At 37.7% G+C, this 22,533-nt stretch overlaps 1 protein-coding gene across 3 annotated transcripts in view; it reads right to left on the bottom strand.

Moving 5' to 3' along the window:
- Positions 1 to 22,533, bottom strand: part of KCNQ3 (potassium voltage-gated channel subfamily Q member 3) — a 197,958-nt gene that overhangs the window by 8,230 nt on the left and 167,195 nt on the right. The window contains exons 6-14 of one of the 3 annotated variants that reach the window (XM_083826419.1): positions 21,411 to 21,521; positions 20,666 to 20,761; positions 19,202 to 19,296; positions 17,415 to 17,441; positions 13,629 to 13,685; positions 6,087 to 6,274; positions 4,908 to 5,010; positions 1,609 to 1,740; positions 816 to 914 (exon numbers count right to left, since the gene is read on the bottom strand). In XM_083826419.1, the coding sequence (XP_083682545.1) occupies positions 816 to 914; positions 1,609 to 1,740; positions 4,908 to 5,010; positions 6,087 to 6,274; positions 13,629 to 13,685; positions 17,415 to 17,441; positions 19,202 to 19,296; positions 20,666 to 20,761; positions 21,411 to 21,521 (908 nt within the window). The remainder of the gene's footprint in view (positions 1 to 815; positions 915 to 1,608; positions 1,741 to 4,907; positions 5,011 to 6,086; positions 6,275 to 13,628; positions 13,686 to 17,414; positions 17,442 to 19,201; positions 19,297 to 20,665; positions 20,762 to 21,410; positions 21,522 to 22,533) is intronic. The other 2 variants (XM_083826420.1, XM_083826421.1) reach the window with 2 other exon arrangements.

Here is a 22,533-nt window from a genome sequence, read left to right as displayed (position 1 = left end):
CTTTGTTTCCAAAATCATCATTGCCTCTTTCCATATATGTAGGGCTCTGTCTTCATATTTTCATGTTTTCAGATTTTTCACTGGGTGGGATAAACCAGATAGAGCCAAGTTAATTTATTTTGTGTAAGATTACTTTTGTCCTGAGAAACTGTAACAGCTTTGGGGACAGATTGTTGATGGCTTTGTGTGGTTCTTCATGGGTATTTATTGACAGATTGATAGTTGTAAATAACAGAAAAAAAAAAAAAGTAATTTATTATTGAATTTTTGCTACCAGGATTGCAACAATACAATAACATGTAACATTCATACCCAGAAACCTGTTCTTGCAGTTTATTTTCATCAGTTCCCTATAATCATTGATTTTAAAGCTGCATCATTGAAACTCTGTGTTTGTTATTGGTGGGGGCTATAATGAAACTTTTTTCACTTCAGGAAAGTTTAAGTTTACCTTAAAACTATTGGCAATTTTTATTGAGTTTTTAACTGTTTTCACTAGTTGAATGCTAGAAATTCAGCACTTCAGCAAGCATAAATACATATTCCATATAAAATCACATCTGCAAACCACAGAGAAACTGAGCTAGACAATTAAGAAGCCATTAAGTTTAGATTTCCATTATACATCATTCTTAGGGAAGCTAGTCTCATTCTGATTCAACATTTACACATGTGTATCTTATAGCATCATATCCGCTTAGTATTGTTACTATAACAGTGTTCTGTCTGGATGAATTAAGTGCATGCTTTTTGGTATGAGCAAACATTTTATTTCTGTTTTCGTCTGTGCAAAATACTAAGCAGAATAATTTCACCTGGGAGATTGTTGTGAAGGGTAAGAAAAAGCTCCTCCCTTTTGGGATTTCTTATGCTTGGGAGTAGATGGAGGTCCAGGTGTAAAAATCATATCTACTCTGAAAAAAAAGAAAAATGCAACTGCATAAGTCCACCTCTAAATGCTAGCACATGATAGAAATGACTATGGATCTCTGCAGCAAACAGTAACAAAGACTCAAAAGGGAGTTTTGGAAATAGAGCTTAAAAAAGAATAAGGCAAAACTTGCAAAGCTAACTAGATATTTCCTAGGCACCCAAGCATTGCTGGGACACATTGTAGACACAGATTTCTAACATCATGAGCTCTCTTCAAATTTCTGAGCTCAAAAAATATTTTTGTATATGTCAATTTACATCTGAGCAAAGGGGATGTGAAACCTTCCAGGCTAATTTGGTTTTTCACTCATATGAGATCTTTCACCAGGCACAGGTCAGCAGAGAATCAATCACAAAGGAAAGCTCTATGTAGTGTAATTACTGCTTTTATTGATTATCTGTGCAAAAGAGAAGGGGGAAAATTTCCCCATAATTAAATGAAGCAATGGTCAAGAAAATTCTCATGATTTTTCATTTCCTTGTTCTAACTATGAGGTAGTGCTCTCTTCTTCTGCAGCTACGCCAGCTAGCTGCTCACTCACCTTTACTCTTTGGGGAAGTGGCTTTCTTATGGAAAGTGCAAAGACGTAGCTTCTGGATGGCCTTGTACACAAATAGACCAACTATGCTTTTGCCAGCACTCTACATTTTCCCCACATCCCAAAGGATTCTTACCTTGCTTGAAGATACTTTATTCTGGAAAGCATATCAAGATGCCCTGCTGAGTATTGCTCTATCACATCCTTTACATCATAAGGCCTCAATGTCTCCTTGAATTTTTTTTTATAGAGACGAAACTGTAGTATTCTGTGTAATAAACAGAAAAAAATTACTAAGTTCTTATATAAATTCCATAATGATCATTTGCAGCTTTATTGAATAATTGGTAAATACTCTGGATGTTTGAAAAGTGAACTTGTTCACTAGACAAATACTAGACAATAAAATATAAGCAGAGAATCTCCAATATCATACTATGTTTTTAAACATATAATAGTTGGCTTTTCAAAGCTAATAGGCTAGATTTTCCTAAAAATAATTATATGCCCATGATGTATCTTTTTCAGTACTATCTTCATAACTAGAAATGGTTCAAAGCAACATATTCAGATATGGAACTTGATTTTGAACAGCACAGATCAGAGGAGATGTTGAAGCTGAAGGCATGGTTCAGCATATTATAAAGCTAATTTAGAGTGTATATGTAATATTGAATCATTTTCAACTTGTATTTCATTTAGCACCTAGGAAAGTTTTTGATGGGAAATGTTAATTTATTAGAAAGTTAGAAATGTGGAAGTTAAGTAGTCAGCAGTTCAAGTTGCGAAGAAAAAGAAAAAAATGTTAGAACTACCTGAAGTGCCCCTGAAAAAGTAGCAGTATAACACTATTACAGTAGTGGTAGTAGTGGTGGTGGTAGTAGTAGTAGTAGTAGCAGTAGTAACAATGATGATGATATAAACTATTATTAAATGTCCTCGTAAGTAATAACAGAATCATAGATATAATAAGGAAGCATGCTGGCAAGATCACTTGAAAACTGTTTTGCAACCTTTTTTTTTTTTTTTTTAAATTTTAATTCCTTTCTGTTTATACATTTGTTCACGTGTATCTTGGAAAATTAAACAAATAGACAAAATACATTTGTAAAGAAGGAAAGTATTTTATTTTTTGAATATGTCGTTGACTTGGAATACACGGATTTGCTTCCTCAGTGTAATCTTCATGTTCTTCTTGGTCTAAATTGTGCAATTGCTTTCATCTGTTAAGGTTCTGACCTGTTTTTTATTCAAGTTATATTATAAAAATGTATATATGAACTTTCATTTAGCAAAGATAATTCTAGGATGACTTTTAAAAGCTTTTTTGACTATTTAACTCTACTGCTAATAAGTCTTTCAATGTTCAAGATTTCAAAATTTTACCTACGCCTATTCCAGCCAAAATATGTATGATTACACCAAAACTATACTTAAAATAGGAATCACACTCTTAGTGATTTAAATTTAAAATCTTCTTGATCATGACACTGGAAACTCATTAAGAGGTTTTGTCTGAAATAATTACTTCCTATTAACATTCTGGGTCTGGAAAAACTGTACAGGGAAAAAAGAAAAGAAGAAAGAAATGAAAAAAAAAAAAGCTTGGCAGCTTGGATCATGATTGAGTTTAAGAGGAAATTACATGAATCAATTAGGTTTACACAGATTGTGGGAGAGGAAGTTTTGCAAAAGTAATAACGGAGTCTTATGGAGTCTTAGTCTTATGGAGGAGGGGTCTGTAAATAAAAGGCAGCTGTGTATTCTGTGAAAACAAGCAGATATCAGGGAAGGAAAAAGGGGAAAACTGTGGAGGAATCAAGGATGAAGTAACTTTCAGCAGGAGGGAAGCAGTTGGGTAACACAAGAAAAGCCTGTGGGACATGGCTTTTGGCATGCTTGAGAAAACTTGAAATTTTAATATCTAGTTATTCTGCACTCAGCTGGAAAACAACAAGGAGAAAACAGTGCTAATTTTAATTTTATTTGTAAATAAAGCTCAGATAATGCAGTCTTGGATTATTGGTAAAATAATAAAATGTAAACAAACAGACATCATACTTATACGGAATAAAATAAGTACTGGATTCAGACCACTCATTGGTTATGGAAGCTCAGATGAGGGCAAAATGGAGTTACAGATAATCACGTTGTGAAAGAAATACCATGTATACAGTGTTTTTCTTTCTCAGCCATTGCCCAGTTATTACAGAGGGAATATATACTGTGGAGGAAAAAAGGAAGACTCTGACATTGGTTTTCAGTTATAATCCAGTTATAATCCACTAACACAACTTGTTAGTATGAAATAGCATCCATAAATGGGGAAAAAAATAAAGCTTTTCAGAAGCCATTAATTCAGCTCCTGCAAACGTATATTCTCTGGTAATACAGGACTTACTCTGTGTTACCATCAAATGAAAATATGAAATAAGACCTTTCATCACTTAGTAATTGATTGGAACTTATTATAGACAGAAATAATCCACACTGAAAAGGGGAGGAAGGCAGGTTGGCCAAGAGCCCTTGCATGGATTGGGAAAACATACAGTCATAACCAGTGACAATGGGACATTCATCTCATACACCTGCAGCTGATTTATAAACATTTCTAAATGTAGAATACACAATCATGTTCCCTGAACCTTTTTGAAGAAGATAGAGTTTGGGACACTCTAGACTTGAAATTTTTCTACTGGAAGGTGGTAACTCACTGGTCTAAAACAACTGACAGAATAAAAAAAGTGACCGCAATGAAAACAGAACATTTTTCCTCTGGGGGCTTTTTTTTATGTGGAGAGTGAAAAATTCTGAGTGGAGAAGTAACAGAGCATCAGTGAACAAATTTCATGTTTTTGATGTTCTAAGCACATTACCAAGCCTTACTAGGAGTTTTTAACCCCAGGGATTATATCTTGTGATGCAAAACTAGAGGTGATGTTTGTGACAGGCTGAAGACTGATGAAATGGAGACTTCAGCATCTATTAAAGCATGACAGACAAAAAATATATTGCAGACTCATACAATTGTAAATAAAGAAGAATTGAGTCAGCTGAGGATTTTCTGCTAAGCTAGAATTCCAGCTGTACATAAATGCTACAGTCAGTAACTTCGGCAAAATACTATATTTACAGTATGTTTTATAGATAAGCTGTATATTATATTGTTTTATGACAAATACAACTGTAGTGTCTTGCAAAAAATGGCATGATCAGTATTACTAAAAATATTTTCCTTTCTGTATCTTTTGAAAGAGGACTTGTATAGGATTTGCCTGATGCTTTTCAATTATCTAAAATTATCCAGTCTATTGCATTTATAAAAGCAAGAATAACGACAATGAATCAACATGCAGCAACACGGTGGTGTGTTTTCCTGAAGCACAAACATTCAAAATCAAAGCCAGGCACTGAGGAGAAGTCAAAGACATTTACCTGACAGCTCGGATGGCTGTCTTGAATGTGGGGATCATCTCTTCCATGAGGAAGTCACTACTGTCGCCTCTCTCTTCTCCCATGGGTTCCCCTGTACCTGCATCTGCAAGGCAGGTCAAAAAAAAAAAGATGTGTGAACATCTGACTGCATGATATACAGAGAGATAAGTGTTTAGTAAAGGAACATTTCTTGCAGGTTCCTCTTTCTCTAGTCAACTCTTGAAAAAATTTTCATAATTCTGCTGGAATTGCTGTAAGACATTATTTGAGGCATCTCCTCTCAGATTCCAGCATTTTGAAAACATTGAGAACTTTTCTTCCTTTCAAATGGATTTAGAAGTTCCCACTTTTATGAACTTATACGGTGAAAAGCCTTTACCAATCTTATTTTATATAAGGCTAGAACATCTGTAGAAGCTACAGGCCAAGTTCTCCCACTTGCACTGCTCTGAGCTCATGTAACTTCATGGACGAGGATACTCAAGTCCCCAGTGTGGACACCCAAGCTACATCCATGGTAGTATGGATGGATGCACAGAAGCCAGCTGGCACAATAAAGGAGAAACTGTTATTTAGACACCATTTAGACACAGCAGACAATAACAGAAAAATGTGTTGAGGGAGAATGAGAGGAAAAAATATCCTATCTTGTTGTATGGACACCAATAAAAGTAAATCTGCCGAGGGGCAGCAGACTTAAGGAAAGTGGGAAGGGAACAGCAGTTCACTCTATAAAACATGGTTTTAAGGGATTTCAGTGAGGAGATATTTGAGATGCCTGGACACAGGCTAATGCAGGCTTGGATACAGTCTAGCAGGGAGCTGCCTTAGCATAGCATCCCTGATAATAAACAGAGCCATGATGGTATGTGCTTTTGGAGGGATATCAGTTCACTGCCCAATGTGCCCTGGTGTTCAAGTTCAAATGGACTGATTCCATCTCTGGCCAAATCCAGTACTGACTGCTGGTTTTTGGAGGGCCACTGCCTTATTTCAAGTACTGTGTTGTCTGTACACCAGCATTCATTTCCTGGAGCTTCCCCAAATGTGCCACGTGAAACCAGGAGGTGGTAATGCTTGGCCCAGAAAGTCACAAACCTTCAACAGAAGATGCAGAGGAAGAAAGTAAAATGAAGAGAAAAAGGGAGGGATAGAAAGAAATCAACACAGATGGACTACCTTCCGAGCTTTGCCAAAAAGCGTACGCTTTCATTCGGAATGCAGTGCGAAAACGCTCCTTATTATTCAAGACAACATTCTTAGGCTCTTTTGAAGGACTTTCTTCAATGGCATCTACATTCAGAGGGGTAAATAGCTTTCCTTTAGTATTGGTACCACGAACCCGATCCAAGAGACCCAGCTTTTGGCTACAAAATAAGCAAAAGTAATCATTTTCCTCCTTTGTACACTTTTAACTTGTTTTCATGATGCTTAAAATATATAAGAGGCTAAATAAATGTTTTGTACACAAGGACACTGCTGGGGCTACCGTAATACATCAATGTAAGCAACAGCTAAGCTCTGCATATAATTAACTGCTTTTTATGAGCATTTTTTTTTATCTATGTTGAAAATGTTACCAGAGGGTTTTGCTATCCTCTCTATGTAATGTATCACAGTGCTTCAGCTCCAGTACTATGTCTGAAGCATGAGATTTATTATTAAGAAGAGAAACATTACTACTCAGGCAGTTCTATTATCTAATGACAAGGATGCTTGGCTTTTCCATTTCCTACTGGGTCTGTGGCAGGCTATTAAACGTGCCTAACAGGAGCAGAAGGAAAGTCAGATGTGCTGTGAACCAAATAAATTATCAGCAAAACACTGGAAAGGCATTGCCAAGCAATTACTAGGTACATGGTAGGGCCAGCCACACAGTTCTCTCCATTATTCAATTTCAGTCTATTCTATTCTAGGAATTGAGGTGTTGTAGACAAATAGTGGTAAAGTGACATATTTTGTTCCTCTGATGATTCCTTACACTGTCCTCTTACGGATTAACGGACCAAAGACCTTTGCCCTTCAGTGACAACTGCACTGAATTGCAATTGCATCTGCCTGTCATTTTACCAGCATCATTAACCCTTCTCACAGCCCAATGACCGTAACAGTCTTAAAGGCAATCACTAATGCCACTGGAAACAGCAGTACGAAAGAATTTGCTAGTTAGTGCATCAGCTTAAATACACTCTGAAAATTTTTTAGGTGAGAGATGATATAAATGGTTTATTTGCTTGCTCATTTTACTACTAAAAATATCTGTTTATTGACCATTTGTTAAAAATATAAATGTGGGGCTAAGCTTTGGGAAGAAAGCCTACTTTTTAACCCAGTCCTGGGCACTGCAATGTGTGACAGCTCTGGGGAGAGATGACTTGTGCACACATGTTAAAGTGGCACTTCTGTGTGGGAGAGCAGGTCAGGAGGGTTGAGCAGGGGGGAGAGAAGAAGCCACAGCACCTGGCAGGTTTCTGAGAGCTACTGCTGGGAGCAGAGTTGAAGGAAGAGTTGCAATGGTGGCCAGAAGAAAGAGATTTCATAGGTATTCAGAGAGGTTTTTGTGTGGTTTGTTCAGCTGAAGCCACTAAACTTGGCTGGCATGAAAGAGCAAGGATGGGGAGGGTGCACCCTGCAAGGACCTAGTGGTCAAAGACAGAGACTTGTGTGCAGACAGTGCAAGTGAAGGGTCTCACTTACAGAACTTCTTATTCTTTTTTTTAAGGAGTTACCTTGATCAAATGGCTTACTTTTGTTTTCTACTGATGTCTTTGGAATCTGGGGGTCTCTGGTGCTACTGGTGCACCTCTTTGCCAGAAGGCGTTGTTTCTGCCTCAGAGAGGCAGTATCCTGAGGCGGTATCCCACCACAATGGAAGTTCTTGGAATATTCCTCTTAAAACGGCAAAGGTGGGATGCATTTAAAGACATATGATGTCTTTGCAACTTTCATAACAGTACTGACTCTAGTAGAAGTACTGCAATTTACAGCATAAAAAGTTCCTCCTTCATTTGAGCATTGCAGATCACAAATGTTGCAGGGTTTTGTGATTGTTGTTGTTTCTTGTTTGTTTCTCTGTTTTAATATGAATTAGTGGTACCATCATCTTTACTATCAGATTCCTATTAATAATCTTTGACCTGGAAGGTAAGAAAATATGAGCATCTCTGCCTCAAAAGACTGAAGCACTAAACATTTGTGCAGAATGTTTTTTTGAGCTTTCCTAATCTTGTTGCTGACAACATCACAACAGTTGCGAATGCAATTTCTGCAGCCTAGTGAATTCAGACACTTGCACTGTCATTGTGTGTATGAAGTGTGCAGGTGTGTGCAAGTATGGAAGTGGCAGTTAAGAAGGACTTGTGTGAGTATGGAGACACACAGTTAGTCCTGACATATCAGCAGTGCCAGGACTGAAGTCAATGACGTGAGAAAAGAATGGATTTGAGTGAAGAAATAGAGCAGTCTAAGTGAATGGTATTAATATTACCAAGACTTTGTCACAGTGTAGTTTCCTGAGAAATTAATGGCTATGGGGAAGATGCACAAAGTGCAGACAAATGCACACAGCAACAATCAGGGATTGCTTCCTTCTTTGTAGAAAAAAAATAAAGGTGCTACTTCTTGATATCTGTGGCAAATTAGTCACCACAGAATATGTAGAGTAGTTTAATGTTAAGCCCTAAGCACTTATTTAAAAAGTAGTTTCCATAGTGTTTCCTTTTGGCCTGGACTTTTGATCTGGCTGATCTGCTACAGTGCTCTAAAAGGCTTAACTAATGGTGAGTGCAAGATCCCAACAAGTGATTTGCTTTCCATTCAGACAGAGAATCCTGTGATGTCTTTTCTGCATTACTGTCATTTATCTATTCTCTCAGAGGCAGTGTTTGAGAACAGCACTGCTTTGCAAGACAGATGTCTTAACTCCATGGCACTGCTGTGAAATTTGGATTCTTCAAGTGCTCATATATCATACTTAGGAATGTATACTTAGGAATGTACAGGAAAATAATGCAGCTAACTTGAGCAAGTTTTGAAAGGGCATGAAAATAAAGTTGGGGACAATAAAGGCCAACTGAATGACTTGAGTGGGTTTTGGAGGGTAAGGTAGGAAAAACGCTAAAATAGATTTTACTGCAAAGGAAGGCACCAAAAATCTAGTTGAGTGATAACAAAGAGTCAGATGGGAAATATAAACTGATGGGCATGAGAATTACAAGGAGTGAGGTTGTGAGGTCATCAATGTGAAGAAAGATAGAGCCATTAAGTATGCTTGGCAAGGCGGTGATCTTTGTAGGCTGAAGGAGACTGTAATGTACACTACAAAAAGGAAGAAACTCAAGAATTTTTTAGGATGAGAAGGTCTATTCGGTGATAAGAAAATGAAGAATTTTCCTCTAGGTAGGAAACAATTATGTGTACAATAGGCTTGTTGTGGATATCAGCTTTTCCTGGTGGGAAGATTAACAGATTACCAATGAATGACACGTGAACCTCAAATGAAGGTGGGGACTATATTCCACTTACACTTAGGATTTCAAGGTTGAACACATTAATTCAAGAGCTTCTGCAAAGACATTCAAGAATGTGAAGGAAGTGTTCCTAGAAGGATGAAAGCTAAGATTGAAACTCAGATGATTTCAGATGATGAGATAATTTTGTCAAAAGTAAAAGTGGCCACGCACAACATATTGCCTTGGAGCAACCTACCAAACGTCACAAGATTTGATTTAGTAACACTACAGAAAAGTTCTAAATGGAAGAATATGTTTACAGTAGAGAACTTCAAAGCCAAAGAAGCAGAAAAATAGGTGAGACAGAGGGCTTCTATTTATAAAAAGCAGTTAAATGTTGTATGGAAAGAAGATAATTTTCATTACATATGGTCTTTGACTCTCTCCCCAGAAACTTGCTCAGTCCTTCAAAATACATGTCCAGATCTCTCAAAGTTTGTCCCTTAAAATTCCTTTATCAACTGTCTTCTTTACCAAAAGACAAGGAGGCACATAATGTTTTACAAGGTTTCACACAGATCAGATCAGCAGGAAAAGGGTCAGTGGACAACGCAAAGAATCCAACAGATTTATCTTGCAATTTTTCTTTTTTTTCCAATGTAGGGCTCAAAATCTCTGCCATGAACTGACCTCAGAATAGGAGTGGTTAAGATTTAATATCCTCCTCACAGATCAAAACATATCAAAATATTCCATTGCATTCAGCACAAAAGGCTACTTATTTGCCTTGGTGTTCTCTATTGCATATCTACTAATCTAGTAACAATTTATTTATTTATTTACTTATTTATTCATGGAGGTAGATAATTTGAACAGAAGGCGTTCCTAAATTATCTTTCTAAGGTAACTTTCCCCATTAATAAGTGTCAGTTCAAGAAGAAACCATTGTCCCAAGACTGTTTGTTGCTCAGGCATCTTACGTTTAGGAGTTAGAACTCCTAAAGTTTAAAAAGTTAAATTTCTTGTCTAAGATTGACCTTTAGACACCTTTTTATGCTCAGTGGGAAGTTATTAACCTACTGGGATCTGTTTCACTTTGGGGTGACTTTTCAACTGGGGGAACTTGTCTGTTAATACTGATTACAGATAGATCTAGAAGAGAATTCATTTTAAAATCAGATTTCTAGTCTCAGCTAAAGTTATGTGAGCTGAAGCCTTTATCAATAACTTAATGCTGATAATTAACCCTTAAAGTAACATTCAGACAGTATGTTTACACAATAATACAGACAATTGTGTTCATATCCAGGCAGCCAGAGCAGTAGAATACTCAGAAAATCATTAATCAGCTTCACATGAAAAAAATACAACAATATGTTGTATACAAAACAAAACCCAAGCTTCTTTCCAGATAAATGGATAGCTGTCATCAGGGAAACAATGGACTTTATTCTCATTTCCAGGGGATGAAATCTGGGTCTGCTGGGGTTTTTGTTTACATTGTGCTTTTTAAAAACACATAAGAAACATTTGTTCTCATGACACAATCTCCTTCAATAAATCAGCATGCGCATGGCTCAGTCTCAGAGTATGAAGCATGCGCAGATCACATCATCCTTCAATGAGAGTGGCTAGGACAGTGGTTCCCACCTACAGGTTCACGTACTGCTGCTTATCTTTCAGACTCCTCCTACTGATATGAGCTGCTCTTCCTCTCCTTGGGACAGTGGTCTCACTTCATTTGGCTTCCTCACATTCAGGAAAATATGATTGTGACTTCCAGTGCAATTCCAGAAGTTGTGGGGAATAACACATCCCAAAATATGCTGATATAAGTGCAGAGTAATTTTTCTGACTAGCTTGCGATCACTTGCCTTGCATGCCATTGCATCTGCTCCCTTGTGTTGGAATAAAAGTTTTCCCCAAAACTTTGCCTTTAAGGTAGAGTTCAAGGATGAGAACTCCTTAACTATGGAAGATACAGACCATCATAAAGGGGGGAAGACAGATGCATTGCAGACAGTTTGGCTTGAAATCTTCACAGCTGAAGAACAATTCAGCTCTCAGATTCTTGCTCTTCAAGAGCAGTGGGAATTATTTTGGAACATCTGAGAGAAGAATTTGGTTGCTGAATATACAAGAGATGGATGGCTTCTGTAGAAGATGTTTTACCCCTGCTCAGAATAAAGAGTGGGAACCACTGAACTAGAAATACTGTTTCAGAAAAAGTCATGCAAGGAAATAATGCAGTTACATCCCATCATGCAAGCCAGATACTCTCCTCTCTGTTCTTTGCCTAGTATTGGAGTTTCATGAGCAAATGATACATGTATGAGAAGAAAAATAATGAATTAATAACAAAAATGAATCAAACACAGCCCTCTTCCATGTATTAACCACTTTCACCTCACATGGAGTAATAATATTCTTTCCGTATTTTTGCAGTTTAGCTAATCTGTAGGTTTATTTATTCCTGGTCTCAAGCAACTGGAAGGAAAAGAAAGTCATGTTTACTCCAATATTTTTCTACATTATCCACTGTCCTTATTTGGGTGAACTTAGCTTTGGGAAATCAAACATTCTAAATGAGATTTTCAGAAATATTCTCCTTTGAACTTTTCCCAATGGAAAGTAGCACAAAACTAATATTATGAGGACAGCAATGAGTCCCACTGAAAATCTAACCCTCAGTGAATACATTAAACTGATCTCTGAGAGTCCATGTGTTTTCCCAATAAAGAACATTTTGCACTTCCAAAGTACTTGAAAACTTTAGCCAATCCGTTTTCCCTTTTAAGGAAATCAAATAACATTAATTTCTATAGAGAAGAACTCACAAAAATGTTCAACCTTAAAATAGTTGACTCTAACTTCCTGAAAACTAATGCCTTCTTTGAAAAAGCCACTTTGCACCCTGAATCCCAAGGTCTAAATTTACAAGTGTCTGATTTGTAATAGGAAAACATCCAATTTTAGGCAACGTTTCCTCATTCTCTTGTGTTTTATGTTCTTATTGGTATTTAAGTGTAGGCATAACTCTAAATCCAAACTCACCTACCATTCAAATTATTTGGTCAGAAACATGAGCACAAGTCCTTACTTAGGCTCATCTTTGATGCCCTTCAGGAAGAGAAAGAGCTGTTGTCCATACTAGAGGCTTTTGCTGAGTCCTTTTTCTCATATGCATTCACTAAAGTGAATGGAAATGGGCAAAAATAAGCAGTATCATGCCAATCCATGGAGAAAATAATCCAAATTCAATTTTTTGTGAAAACAGGATGGATATTTTTCACCAAAGGATGCAGCCAGAAATGTAAATAGAAACCATGTGGATGTTGACTCACTCTTTACTTTGCAGTGAACATTTCTTCATGTATCAACCACTAGAAGCAAACCAAACTGAAAAAATCAATGTCTCTCAAATGTTTTGCATGGGCCAATCATTCAATGAAAAATAGAGTGCTTCACTAGCAGCTCTCCAAAAGCTGAAGGGCTTAGGCTAGGAAAGCTGTGTTGTGTGCTGATGATTTCATGTTTGTGGAATGAAGCAGGAATGAGAAGAACAAGCTAAAGTTGAATGATAGGAAGATGTTTGTGCAGGATAAAATAGAATGTTTGACAATTTAGTTGAAATCTTAGTATTTCCAATGGTGTGTCCTTCAGATTTCTGAATTGCTACTAATTATTTCTATGTCCCATTGCAGGAAGATAAAGTTCTTGCCCCACATTTCAGGTCATGGTTCAGCAAGATGTTTAAGCATGTCATCATGTCATTAACTTTATTCATATGATAAAAATCCTCCACTTGTTTTCCATTTGCTGAACCAGAACCTGTAAATACACATGCAGGGATGTTGATCCATTAAAATCAAATGCAATGTTACTTCCATGTGTTTGTATTGACAGGGTTGGGACTGCAAATGTAATGGTTTTCATCTCTTACAGAATGTTTTTCACCCATAGATTTCTGAATGCTTCGCAGAGTAGGTTAGTATCATTTCCATACTATGAAAACAGTGAAAAGCAGTTGTTTCTAAGCAGATCATTGGCAGAGCTAGGACTAGACCCAATGTTTGCTGAACATCAGAACAATGAACTACCTGCAAGGTCATGCAAGTTTCTTTTTATGTTTAAATAATGTTTCAGTCTTATCTCCCGTTACTTCTCATGGTAGTTAGATGAGCTACTGTAGTCAAAACAAAGTGCAGGCAGAGAATGGCATGCAAAAAATATGAAGAGTGAGGCTTGATTGTTACTTGAATGTATATACCTAAGTTTTCTTGTGAGGCTTGATCCAAAGAATGACTCCCTACTAAACATGACATTACTGTAAAGTGAAGAAAAGTTATTAAGATGAGACGTTAATGATTACCCATGAAAAGCTCTATGAAAAAGAATGGGAACATCCTTTTGTTTGTAGTTAGTGTAGTGTACAGATCAGAGTGGCTTTTTTCCCCTTTCTGTTTCGGGAAGTTTTGTTAAGAAGAAATGCTGACAGTGAAATTTTCCAGCCTTGAAAAGTATGATTTTATTTGCATTATGTTGTTATTCCTGGCAATATAAAAATGCACCACATTATATGCATTATTTTATACTCACAGAGTATGTAGGACTAGTACAGGTTCTGCCACTTAAAGATCTCAAAACATCTTTCCAAAGACAGGGATATTATTTATCTTGTAGATATAAGGAAACAAGGATCAATGACTTTTCTGCAATCACGTAATAATGCATCTAGGAATGAACGTGTTCTCCTGATGTCTACTTCTATGGATGGGAAATGCTCTGTGTATAAATTAAAAACCTGATTAGGTGCAAGGCCCTAGGAGAAAGTTCAAAATCCTTCACTAAAGTGCCTGTACGTAAAAGCAATTCAAAATTCACACACTAATCAAAATCATTGCTAACAGCTGCTAACAGTGCTGAAAAATCAAGGCCACAATTCCAAACAGACATAAAAAGTTGGTTCACTATAAACAACGTGTGCATCCTGTAAAGGCCTGTCCTAAATGTTGGGAAATATGGGTCAGGCACCCAAATATTTGCTGAATGAGAGCACTCAAGCAGATATGAACATTCATGGATCTTTTTATAAATCTTCCTTCCTGGGAGGTAAACAAATACATACAGAAGTGCAACAGCACAGGAGTCTTCAGATAAGTGGGAACAGGAGGTCCTCCTTTCTCTCCAGGTACAATTACTATCTGAGATTCCATGTGCTCATAGTTTAAGACATTGATCAAGGAAGAAAAAGCTAGTGGCACCTGCAGCATGAAGTCAGCAGACTCCCCACCAGTAAGCAGTGAAGAGCACAGCCCCAGTTCCTCCTGGCTTGGGAGCCTGTATAGGGGCACTTAGTGAAAGCGCTGTTCTTAACAGAGCAGCATGATATGTACCACGACCCTTCACTGCTTACGTGATCCAGCCTACTGTCTGGGTCAATGTGCTCTTCATCATGTCTCACTTCTTCACAGTTTTAGTTTAAAGTAAGCTTCAGTAAAGCCATGGGCTGTTGCCAAACTTTAATTGGCTTTCTGCTACCACAAGTCCTTTCTTGAGGCCTTGCCTTGGGTTGCAACTTCTGAAATGGACTCTTCCACACTGTTGTCTCCCCTCTGTTTCTCCCACACGGCCTAAGAACATGGAGTTGTATCTCTGTGACAGTTTGTCATCCTGCTTAGAGGAGAAGTCCTCAAAGGATCTGTCACAGAGTTTGGCTCTATTGAGTTCCTAAAGAGCTTTTGAACTACAGAATAGAAAACTTGACACTCAAAGCATTATCCATCCTGAAATTTTCACACAGCCAGACCTCATTTTTAATAACTAGTTATGTTTTAACTCTTCTGGGAAAGATTTGGACCAATTCTTCTTTCTCCTTTATAAACCACTGTTCAGACAATGAACTTTATTACTACAGCTTGCCCATTGAGTACTCCACTGATGCAAGACCTTGGAGACAGAGTGCACTGATGGGCTGCTCTCTCCGGTAGGACCACATTTCCTTATTGACCTTTTATTTCAGTATAGCCTCCAACACAAACTGCAGTGGAATACAAGTAATACTTTTCACACTAAATCACTGCAGGAAGAAGACATTTTTTTTTTTTAATTACATGGTCTGTAAATAAGAAGTTTATGAGAGATGGGAGGTGGGACTGTCAAAACAACCAGATTTTAGGGCTCAGTCTTATGTCTACTGAAGTCAGTGGATGCTCCCACAAGCACCATCATTTGCCAGTTTACCTGGGGGGCTTTCAATCCCTTTTAGTGAATGCTTATTTCCATAAAAAAGTCTTGCTAGGGCTCCAGTGCAGGATTAACGACGATTTTGCTGAAGGTCATTACTTATATAACAACATAAAAGCAATGTATAAAGTGCTAGAATGAGGGGCTCTGGGATTACAGTTTTAAAGATTCTATGTTGAGAGTCATAATTTTCATGTTTTAATCCACTGCATCAATGTTAAATGTCTTCCACTAACCTGAAAGTTAGAGCAACTCAGAGGCTACTTCATGAACTGTTCTGTCACTGCAGGTGCAGTAACTTCTCTAGGAGGGCTGTGATAGACAGCAAATTTCAATAATCATTTAGTTACACAATTTTAATCTGCTCTTGCACCTTAGTCAGAACATGGGTTGGCTCAAAGTATGGAGTTACATACTTGAAAGGATTTCACCTCCTATGACCTCTCCTAGATATTAAAGGCCAACACTGGATATGCCTAAAATCTCCAGATTTATACATTAATGAAGCTGAGTTTGCTCAAGTCTGCTTAGCCTGGGCTCTCTCGTGGATATGTAATACTTTATTTTACTAATATAATTACTACAGCACTTCTTGAATTGTAAGGAAACATGGGTTTCTCTGCTCTGTTAAAGGAGATTTGAACACCCATCATTCATAGGAGAACACCAAATGTGAATCTGTTATTTTCAGCTTCCTTTGTTGAAGCTATACTGTGTTACATAAAATGTTTAAATATTTTTTAATATATATATCAGTCCCAGACCTGATAAAAACTTGTATATAAATATACATATACATATATATATATATAATATATACATACAACTTTTTATCAGGTCTGGAACTGAAACCCGAGCCTCTTCTCTGGCAGTTTACAAATTCTACTACAATTCTTGTTGTTTTTCTCTGTGTTTTAAATGGGGATGGAAATAGAAATAGTGTCATCATGACTCTTTGTGGAACTATATATCCCTTAATATCCATTGACTTTCATTGTGGGTGATCCATTGTTAGTAGTTTAGCATTTAAGTGCTTCAGGATCTCAGGATCTTGACCTAAAAGGTTAAAAATATTTTATGTTCTTTTGAATCTGTAACTTAGCTGGAGGGTTATGAGCAAATCATTTCCAAATATGTTTGAGACCTTGCAGATTCACTGATGGTGATTGCTCTGTTGTAGTGTTCAGTGACCGACCAGTATTAGGACTGGTGATTCATTCATTCTCTTTGCTCATAAATTCCCCAGAGTTACTGGGAACTTCCCCATCTATTTCAGCAGAGGTGGGACCAAGCCCTCAATCTCAATGTATCCTTTTTAGTACTGCCAGAGAGCTTGACTATCCTGCTGATCCATCTTAGCCTTCCATCTTATCATTTATCATCAAGAAATCTGTGAACGTGGAGAAACAACACAGAGCTGATCCCTTACACCACAACATTGCTCTGTACAGAAGCACACATGAAGCAGAACTTTAAATTCACACCAGAACAACCTGGATGCTAAACCCTGGCTCTATAGCATGGACCAGGAGAAATCTATATAGACCATGATTAATCATAATGAACAATAAAGCTGTTTACAGACAATCAGCAAGCAACATTTTGCATTTGTACAATCAGCATTTTAGCTGTGCTGTTAAATTGGAAAAAAAAAGCAAGCAATTAGGAAATGGATTGGTTAATCATTTTTAATGACTATCTGTGGTGTTAGTAGCATGTTTTAGTTAACAGCTCATAAATCCATGAAGAACCATTTAACATTCCCCAATAACTGTATTAAAACAAGGCTATAATAACAACAGCTACATACCTGGCAGTACCATCCAATTGCTCTTTCCTTTTATACAAGAGCAGAAGCATGATAAGAAAGCAAGGAGAGAAGTATTACATAATAAATTCAGCAGATTTTTTTAATGGAAATTGTTAATCTATTGCTAATTGTTTATACTTTTTCTGTTCTGTGACCACTACTGACAGCAGAAATAAAAGCCTTGACACTACATTTTCAACTACCCATAAAGCAAAGAAAGTGAAATAGCTTCTTGAAACTAATCTGTGCTACTTAGAATGGCAATTCAGTCTTTCATGAGAAGTCAGCTCCCTTGCCCTCTCTCCCAGGACCTTATGTGCAAAACACCTATTAAATTTCAGGTTGCATTTGAATCACAGAAGAACCTACATACAATGAACAAGCCTGAAATCACAGTAATGAGTCTAGACTCGAGGTGAACCTGAAAATTACTCTCTGAGCAAAACCTGAGGTCAAGAAACCCTCTAGAAATCAGTCTATAGTAAATAATGTGGGAATAGATACAGAGTGAGGAGGGATAACAAAAAGAAATGTACTGAGCCTTAATTAAACACTTGTTTTTTCTTAGAGATTTCCTTTGTGACCAATGTGAGATTAGTCTTAAAGAAACATGTTGTAGTTAAAACAAAGACAGGGGTAATATTTGTGATTTTTCCTTTGTGAAGGCAGAAGCCTGAAAAGTTTCTTCAAGTCAGTTTTGAGCAACAGCTGGTGCTGCAGTATTAGCCTAGTGAGTACAGCTCACCTGTGCTCAGACCTCTCACCTGAGCCATGGTTTAAGGGCACATTTTATTTAAGAATGAGACATAACAGCAAGCCCAGAATGAAAGTTTAAAACATATCCTTAGTTAATTAATGCCCATCATTAGCAGCTGATAAGTCTATAGCTAAAAGTTTTGGCTTTCATAGGGCCATTTTTAACTGTTAATACATCAAAGTGAGGAAGGGGCCTGTTTGACTGGCAAGAAAAGTGAGGATCAGACAGATACATCTATTAATATATGAGCATAGATTAAGTATGAATGTTTTATGCATGCAATGCTTTCACTGAACTCTGGAGTGGTGATTAAAATTAGGATTAAAAAAAAAAAAAAAAACAAAAAAAAACAACCTCTCAACTCTCCAGAGAAGTTTTTTTGTGTACTTTCAATGAACGGCTTCATTGGGTTTTAGAAATTCTTTGGCTGTCCTCCACCCATAATTATACCCATATTTACACCCATAATTATACCCATAAGTAATTGGTATTGCCAAAAGGCAATGATTTAATAAGCATTGATTGTTTTCTTGTGCCATGGCCACCTCCGTGGCAACACAATTCTCAGTCTGGTTGACTTGGAGAAGGGAAATAAAGAATTTTCACTATAGCCCATATCTCAAAATACAGAACTGCATCCTAGAGGGTGTGAGTACAGGTGCCTGTGAAACTCAGGAGTCAAACTTTCTCGGGATCAAAATTATGGAGGAAGAAATTGAGATTTCCAGGTCAATAAACTCCAAAGTCTTAGTAAAGAAAGCTGACTGTGAGGCAAACATCTCCTTTGTTTAGCCTCAACATGAGAGACACCAAGGGAGATATCCATGTGGTCCTGCTACATCCCACTAAGGTAATGGAGAAGAAATGGATACAGAAACCAAAAGCGTGTTTTTCGCTCTCAAATGGGAATACATTAACTGGCAACTCTCTGATATGTACAAAAGCCTCATTATATACAAAAATTCCATGTTTCCTGTCCTGACTAATACTTCACAGAAAATGGTGATGGAGAGGTGGACAATGCACTTACCTAAAAAATGGAAATGATACAATTGATTCATAAAACCTCCAGGTAGCAACTAGATCAATCCTGTTGGGGTTAGTAGCATAGTATCTCCAGGCAGCCTGGAGACAGCAAGGGAGAGACAATAATTAGTATTAGGTAAAGCAATTCCTTAGACTGAAAACAGCCATATTGTTTCAAAGAATGTAATGATTCACCTGAGTTACTATCTGGAAATTAATTACTAATCAGCCATACCAAATGAGTGTCACTATATGGCAAAATTATTAACACTGGTTTATGATCTGGGAAGGCTACTAAAGAAGAAAGGACATTAGGGAGAACCACCAACACAAACAACACAGCATACCTGACTAAATTGACTTCTCTCTTCTCTCGTAACCCTAAGCACTGTTATGTGTGTCCAGTACTTCCAGAAGTGCTTAAGCTAATCTACTATCTAATGCACTATTAAAGGAAATTTTGTTGAGCAACTTTCTAGTTCAGCATTTAGCTTCATCCAAAATTCTCTAAGCACAAAACTACAAATATTGTGACTAAATTAGCTACCTGCTAAGTGGATATACTTTAATTTAAAAGGTGAATTCCATTCACTACTCATTCTTGCAGTCCCTTCTGTTTTCTAAGCAACATTTTTAATGAAAACTGTAATATGCCATTTGACCTTTTTCTCCTGAGGACTGGTTTGACCCTAAGCAGTCCTGAGTGCCATCACTTCGCTCTGATATCACAAGAAGTTTCTCTGTCCTTCTATGAAAATGCTACCATTTGCTTCACTGCCCTCGGGGTGTGCTCCACACCTACACTGAGCAACTCTTGTCAAATTCATCAGCCCCCAGATGAATCATTTTATGCTTGAATTTCTGAACTCATAGCAAAGGCCAGAACAAAAGTCCAAGTGAGCTAAGAAGACTCTTCCTATTGATTCCTCTGTTCTTCCAATAATGTAATGGAAGATCCAACAGAATGTTTCAGCTTGTACAAATCACACATGCTATTTATGTAATTTGCCTTGATTGAACCAGTCACTATCTATTGTGTTACTTCCATTGATGTTTTCACATCAATAACAGCATAACTTTGTTTGCACATAAAACACTCTCTCAAAGGAACTGGCAAAACCTGGATTTTGCAAAGAATTTGTTTTTAACATCTTGTTTTCTGTGATTTTGTGGCACTGACACAGAAGTTGGTTGGTTTCCAGAAGCTAGCAGATGAGTGCCTTTCTTCTAAAGACACCTTTCTTCTAAAAGATATTCTGGCAGCTGAAAGATTCCTCAAAAACTGCAAGGACCACTGGATTGTCTAACTCAATGCAAAAAAAAAAAAAAAAAAAGACTCCTTTACAAATACTTCTTGACTTCAGCAATGGGAAATGAGAATTTGGGTGGGGGGAAGGGGTAGTCCTTGTTACATGATGCAGCAGTCTTCATAAGCAACATCTTTTCAATGAGAGAAGTGGCTGCAAACCTGAATGAGTTCAGCTGCTGGCTTTCTTCTTTTCTCAAAATGTTTTTGACGATGTTGCTCCTGGACCTTCAGTGCCAGCCCTGACCCCAGAATGCCCTGAAAGCATAGAGTGATGCAAGATTTTAGGCATTTCTTACTTAGGAAAAGTGTAGGGAGGAAGGAAGGGGAACATGTGAGATGAATTGTTCTGCAGAGATGCATGGGTTAAAGGATGATCACTGCTCTGGAATCTAGAGATCTACTCAGATGTAGATCTGTAGCTTGTAAATATTTAGAGCTACGTAATACGGTCCCAACACTAATTATTAAATCAATGGGCCTCAAATCCTTTAAAAATTTGTCTTGTGTGGCTATGTCAATACCAGTAAACTAACCTGGGCCAGGATACAGGCTCGTGAACTATCCTGTGGTCGCCCAGACTGTTCACTTGCTGGATTAATTTTGTCCTGTGCCAGCTGGCGCTGTCTCAGAGAATGCCCACACATTCAGGGAGTATCAGGGTGACATATTATTCCCAGTAGTCTGTATGCAAAGCTGGGAAGAAGGTAGTTTGATAGCAGTGTACTACTTGCCTCCAGGAAGCAGAGCATGAATCAAAGTTATTTACTAACATAGACCAGCTCAAGTGTCTGAATCCTCCTTTAAAAGGAATTTTTATTTCACTCGCCGTTTTGATCACTTCACCTTCTTTTTGCAAGCACACAGCTCTGGGCTGTGGCTAAGAGGGTAGGAGGAAGGTACTTACTGCAGGAAGAGCAAAGAAAGACACTCCAATGAGAGAGAACGTAGCTGCAATCAACCGGCCCTCCCATGTCTTGGGGGTCTTGTCACCATACCCAATCGTAGCAAGGGTGATCTGTGGGCAAAATGACCAGGCCTTCCCATAAGAAAAACAAAGCCAACAACTTGTCTTTAAACATCACCGTCAAACCTGTGTAACTCACTTAGCTCTATGGGTGCTCACGCACAACTTCTTAAAACGGGATCTTTATGATGGACCAGCCAATTTTTTTCATGGTATCCTAGTCCAGAGGCACTGCACCTGGGAGAATGGATTTAGTTTTAAATCAGCTGCCTCTCTAGGATACATTTGCTGAAAGGGAATTGATGTGGCACAAAGAGTGAGCCCACTGTCAATGCACAGTTAGGAATAGGACTTTTCTATTAACATTTTGCAGAGCTTTAACAACCAGTCAGAGCTACCTCTTCTTGAAGCCCCAGTCCCTACAAAGCAAAGATGATTTTGTGAGAACTTATTTCTTTCCTGCACATCAAATGAGCAGTGGTGCAAACCAATACTCCACTCTTCATGAGTAGCAACAAGAACAGATATATTAAGGGTCCCTCTTGCTCAGTATCCTACCACCCATGGAAATCCCTGACATATTCTTGAGAAATGCATATAAGACATAAACAGAGTGTTGATTATCCTTTAAAGAGACATCTTTCTACCTTTTCACACCTGAATCCAGAGAAACCCTCTGTGGAAGAGTCTTGCTGTCTCTTTATAGACCTAACTTTCATGAATATCTATCTACAGTGGCCAAACCTATGCCGTGGTTTGCTAGACCTACAAAATAATCCTTTGGCCAGCTCTGCTTTAGCCATTTGCTGAAGGATGTAGCTCTCACAAGAAGGATACTGCTGTTGTGAGAACTAGGTCTCCCATAGGGATAGGCTCCGCCTGTGCAGTTATACTTATAGAAACCCTCCTCCTCTGAGAGACTTCCCAGAAGCCAGGAACACAGGTTGATTTCTGAAGAGGCTTTAAGCATCTAAGAGCCTTTGTCTGACTGAATATCAACAGGGATATCAATTCTGACAATTGGCTTTAGGGGTATCCTTACTATTGGTAATGTTATACCAAT

This window comes from Anser anser (assembly GCF_964211835.1).
Source record: "Anser anser genome assembly, chromosome: 2".
Taxonomy (NCBI): domain Eukaryota; kingdom Metazoa; phylum Chordata; class Aves; order Anseriformes; family Anatidae; genus Anser; species Anser anser.
This window is presented reverse-complemented; position numbering and strand designations above follow the sequence as displayed.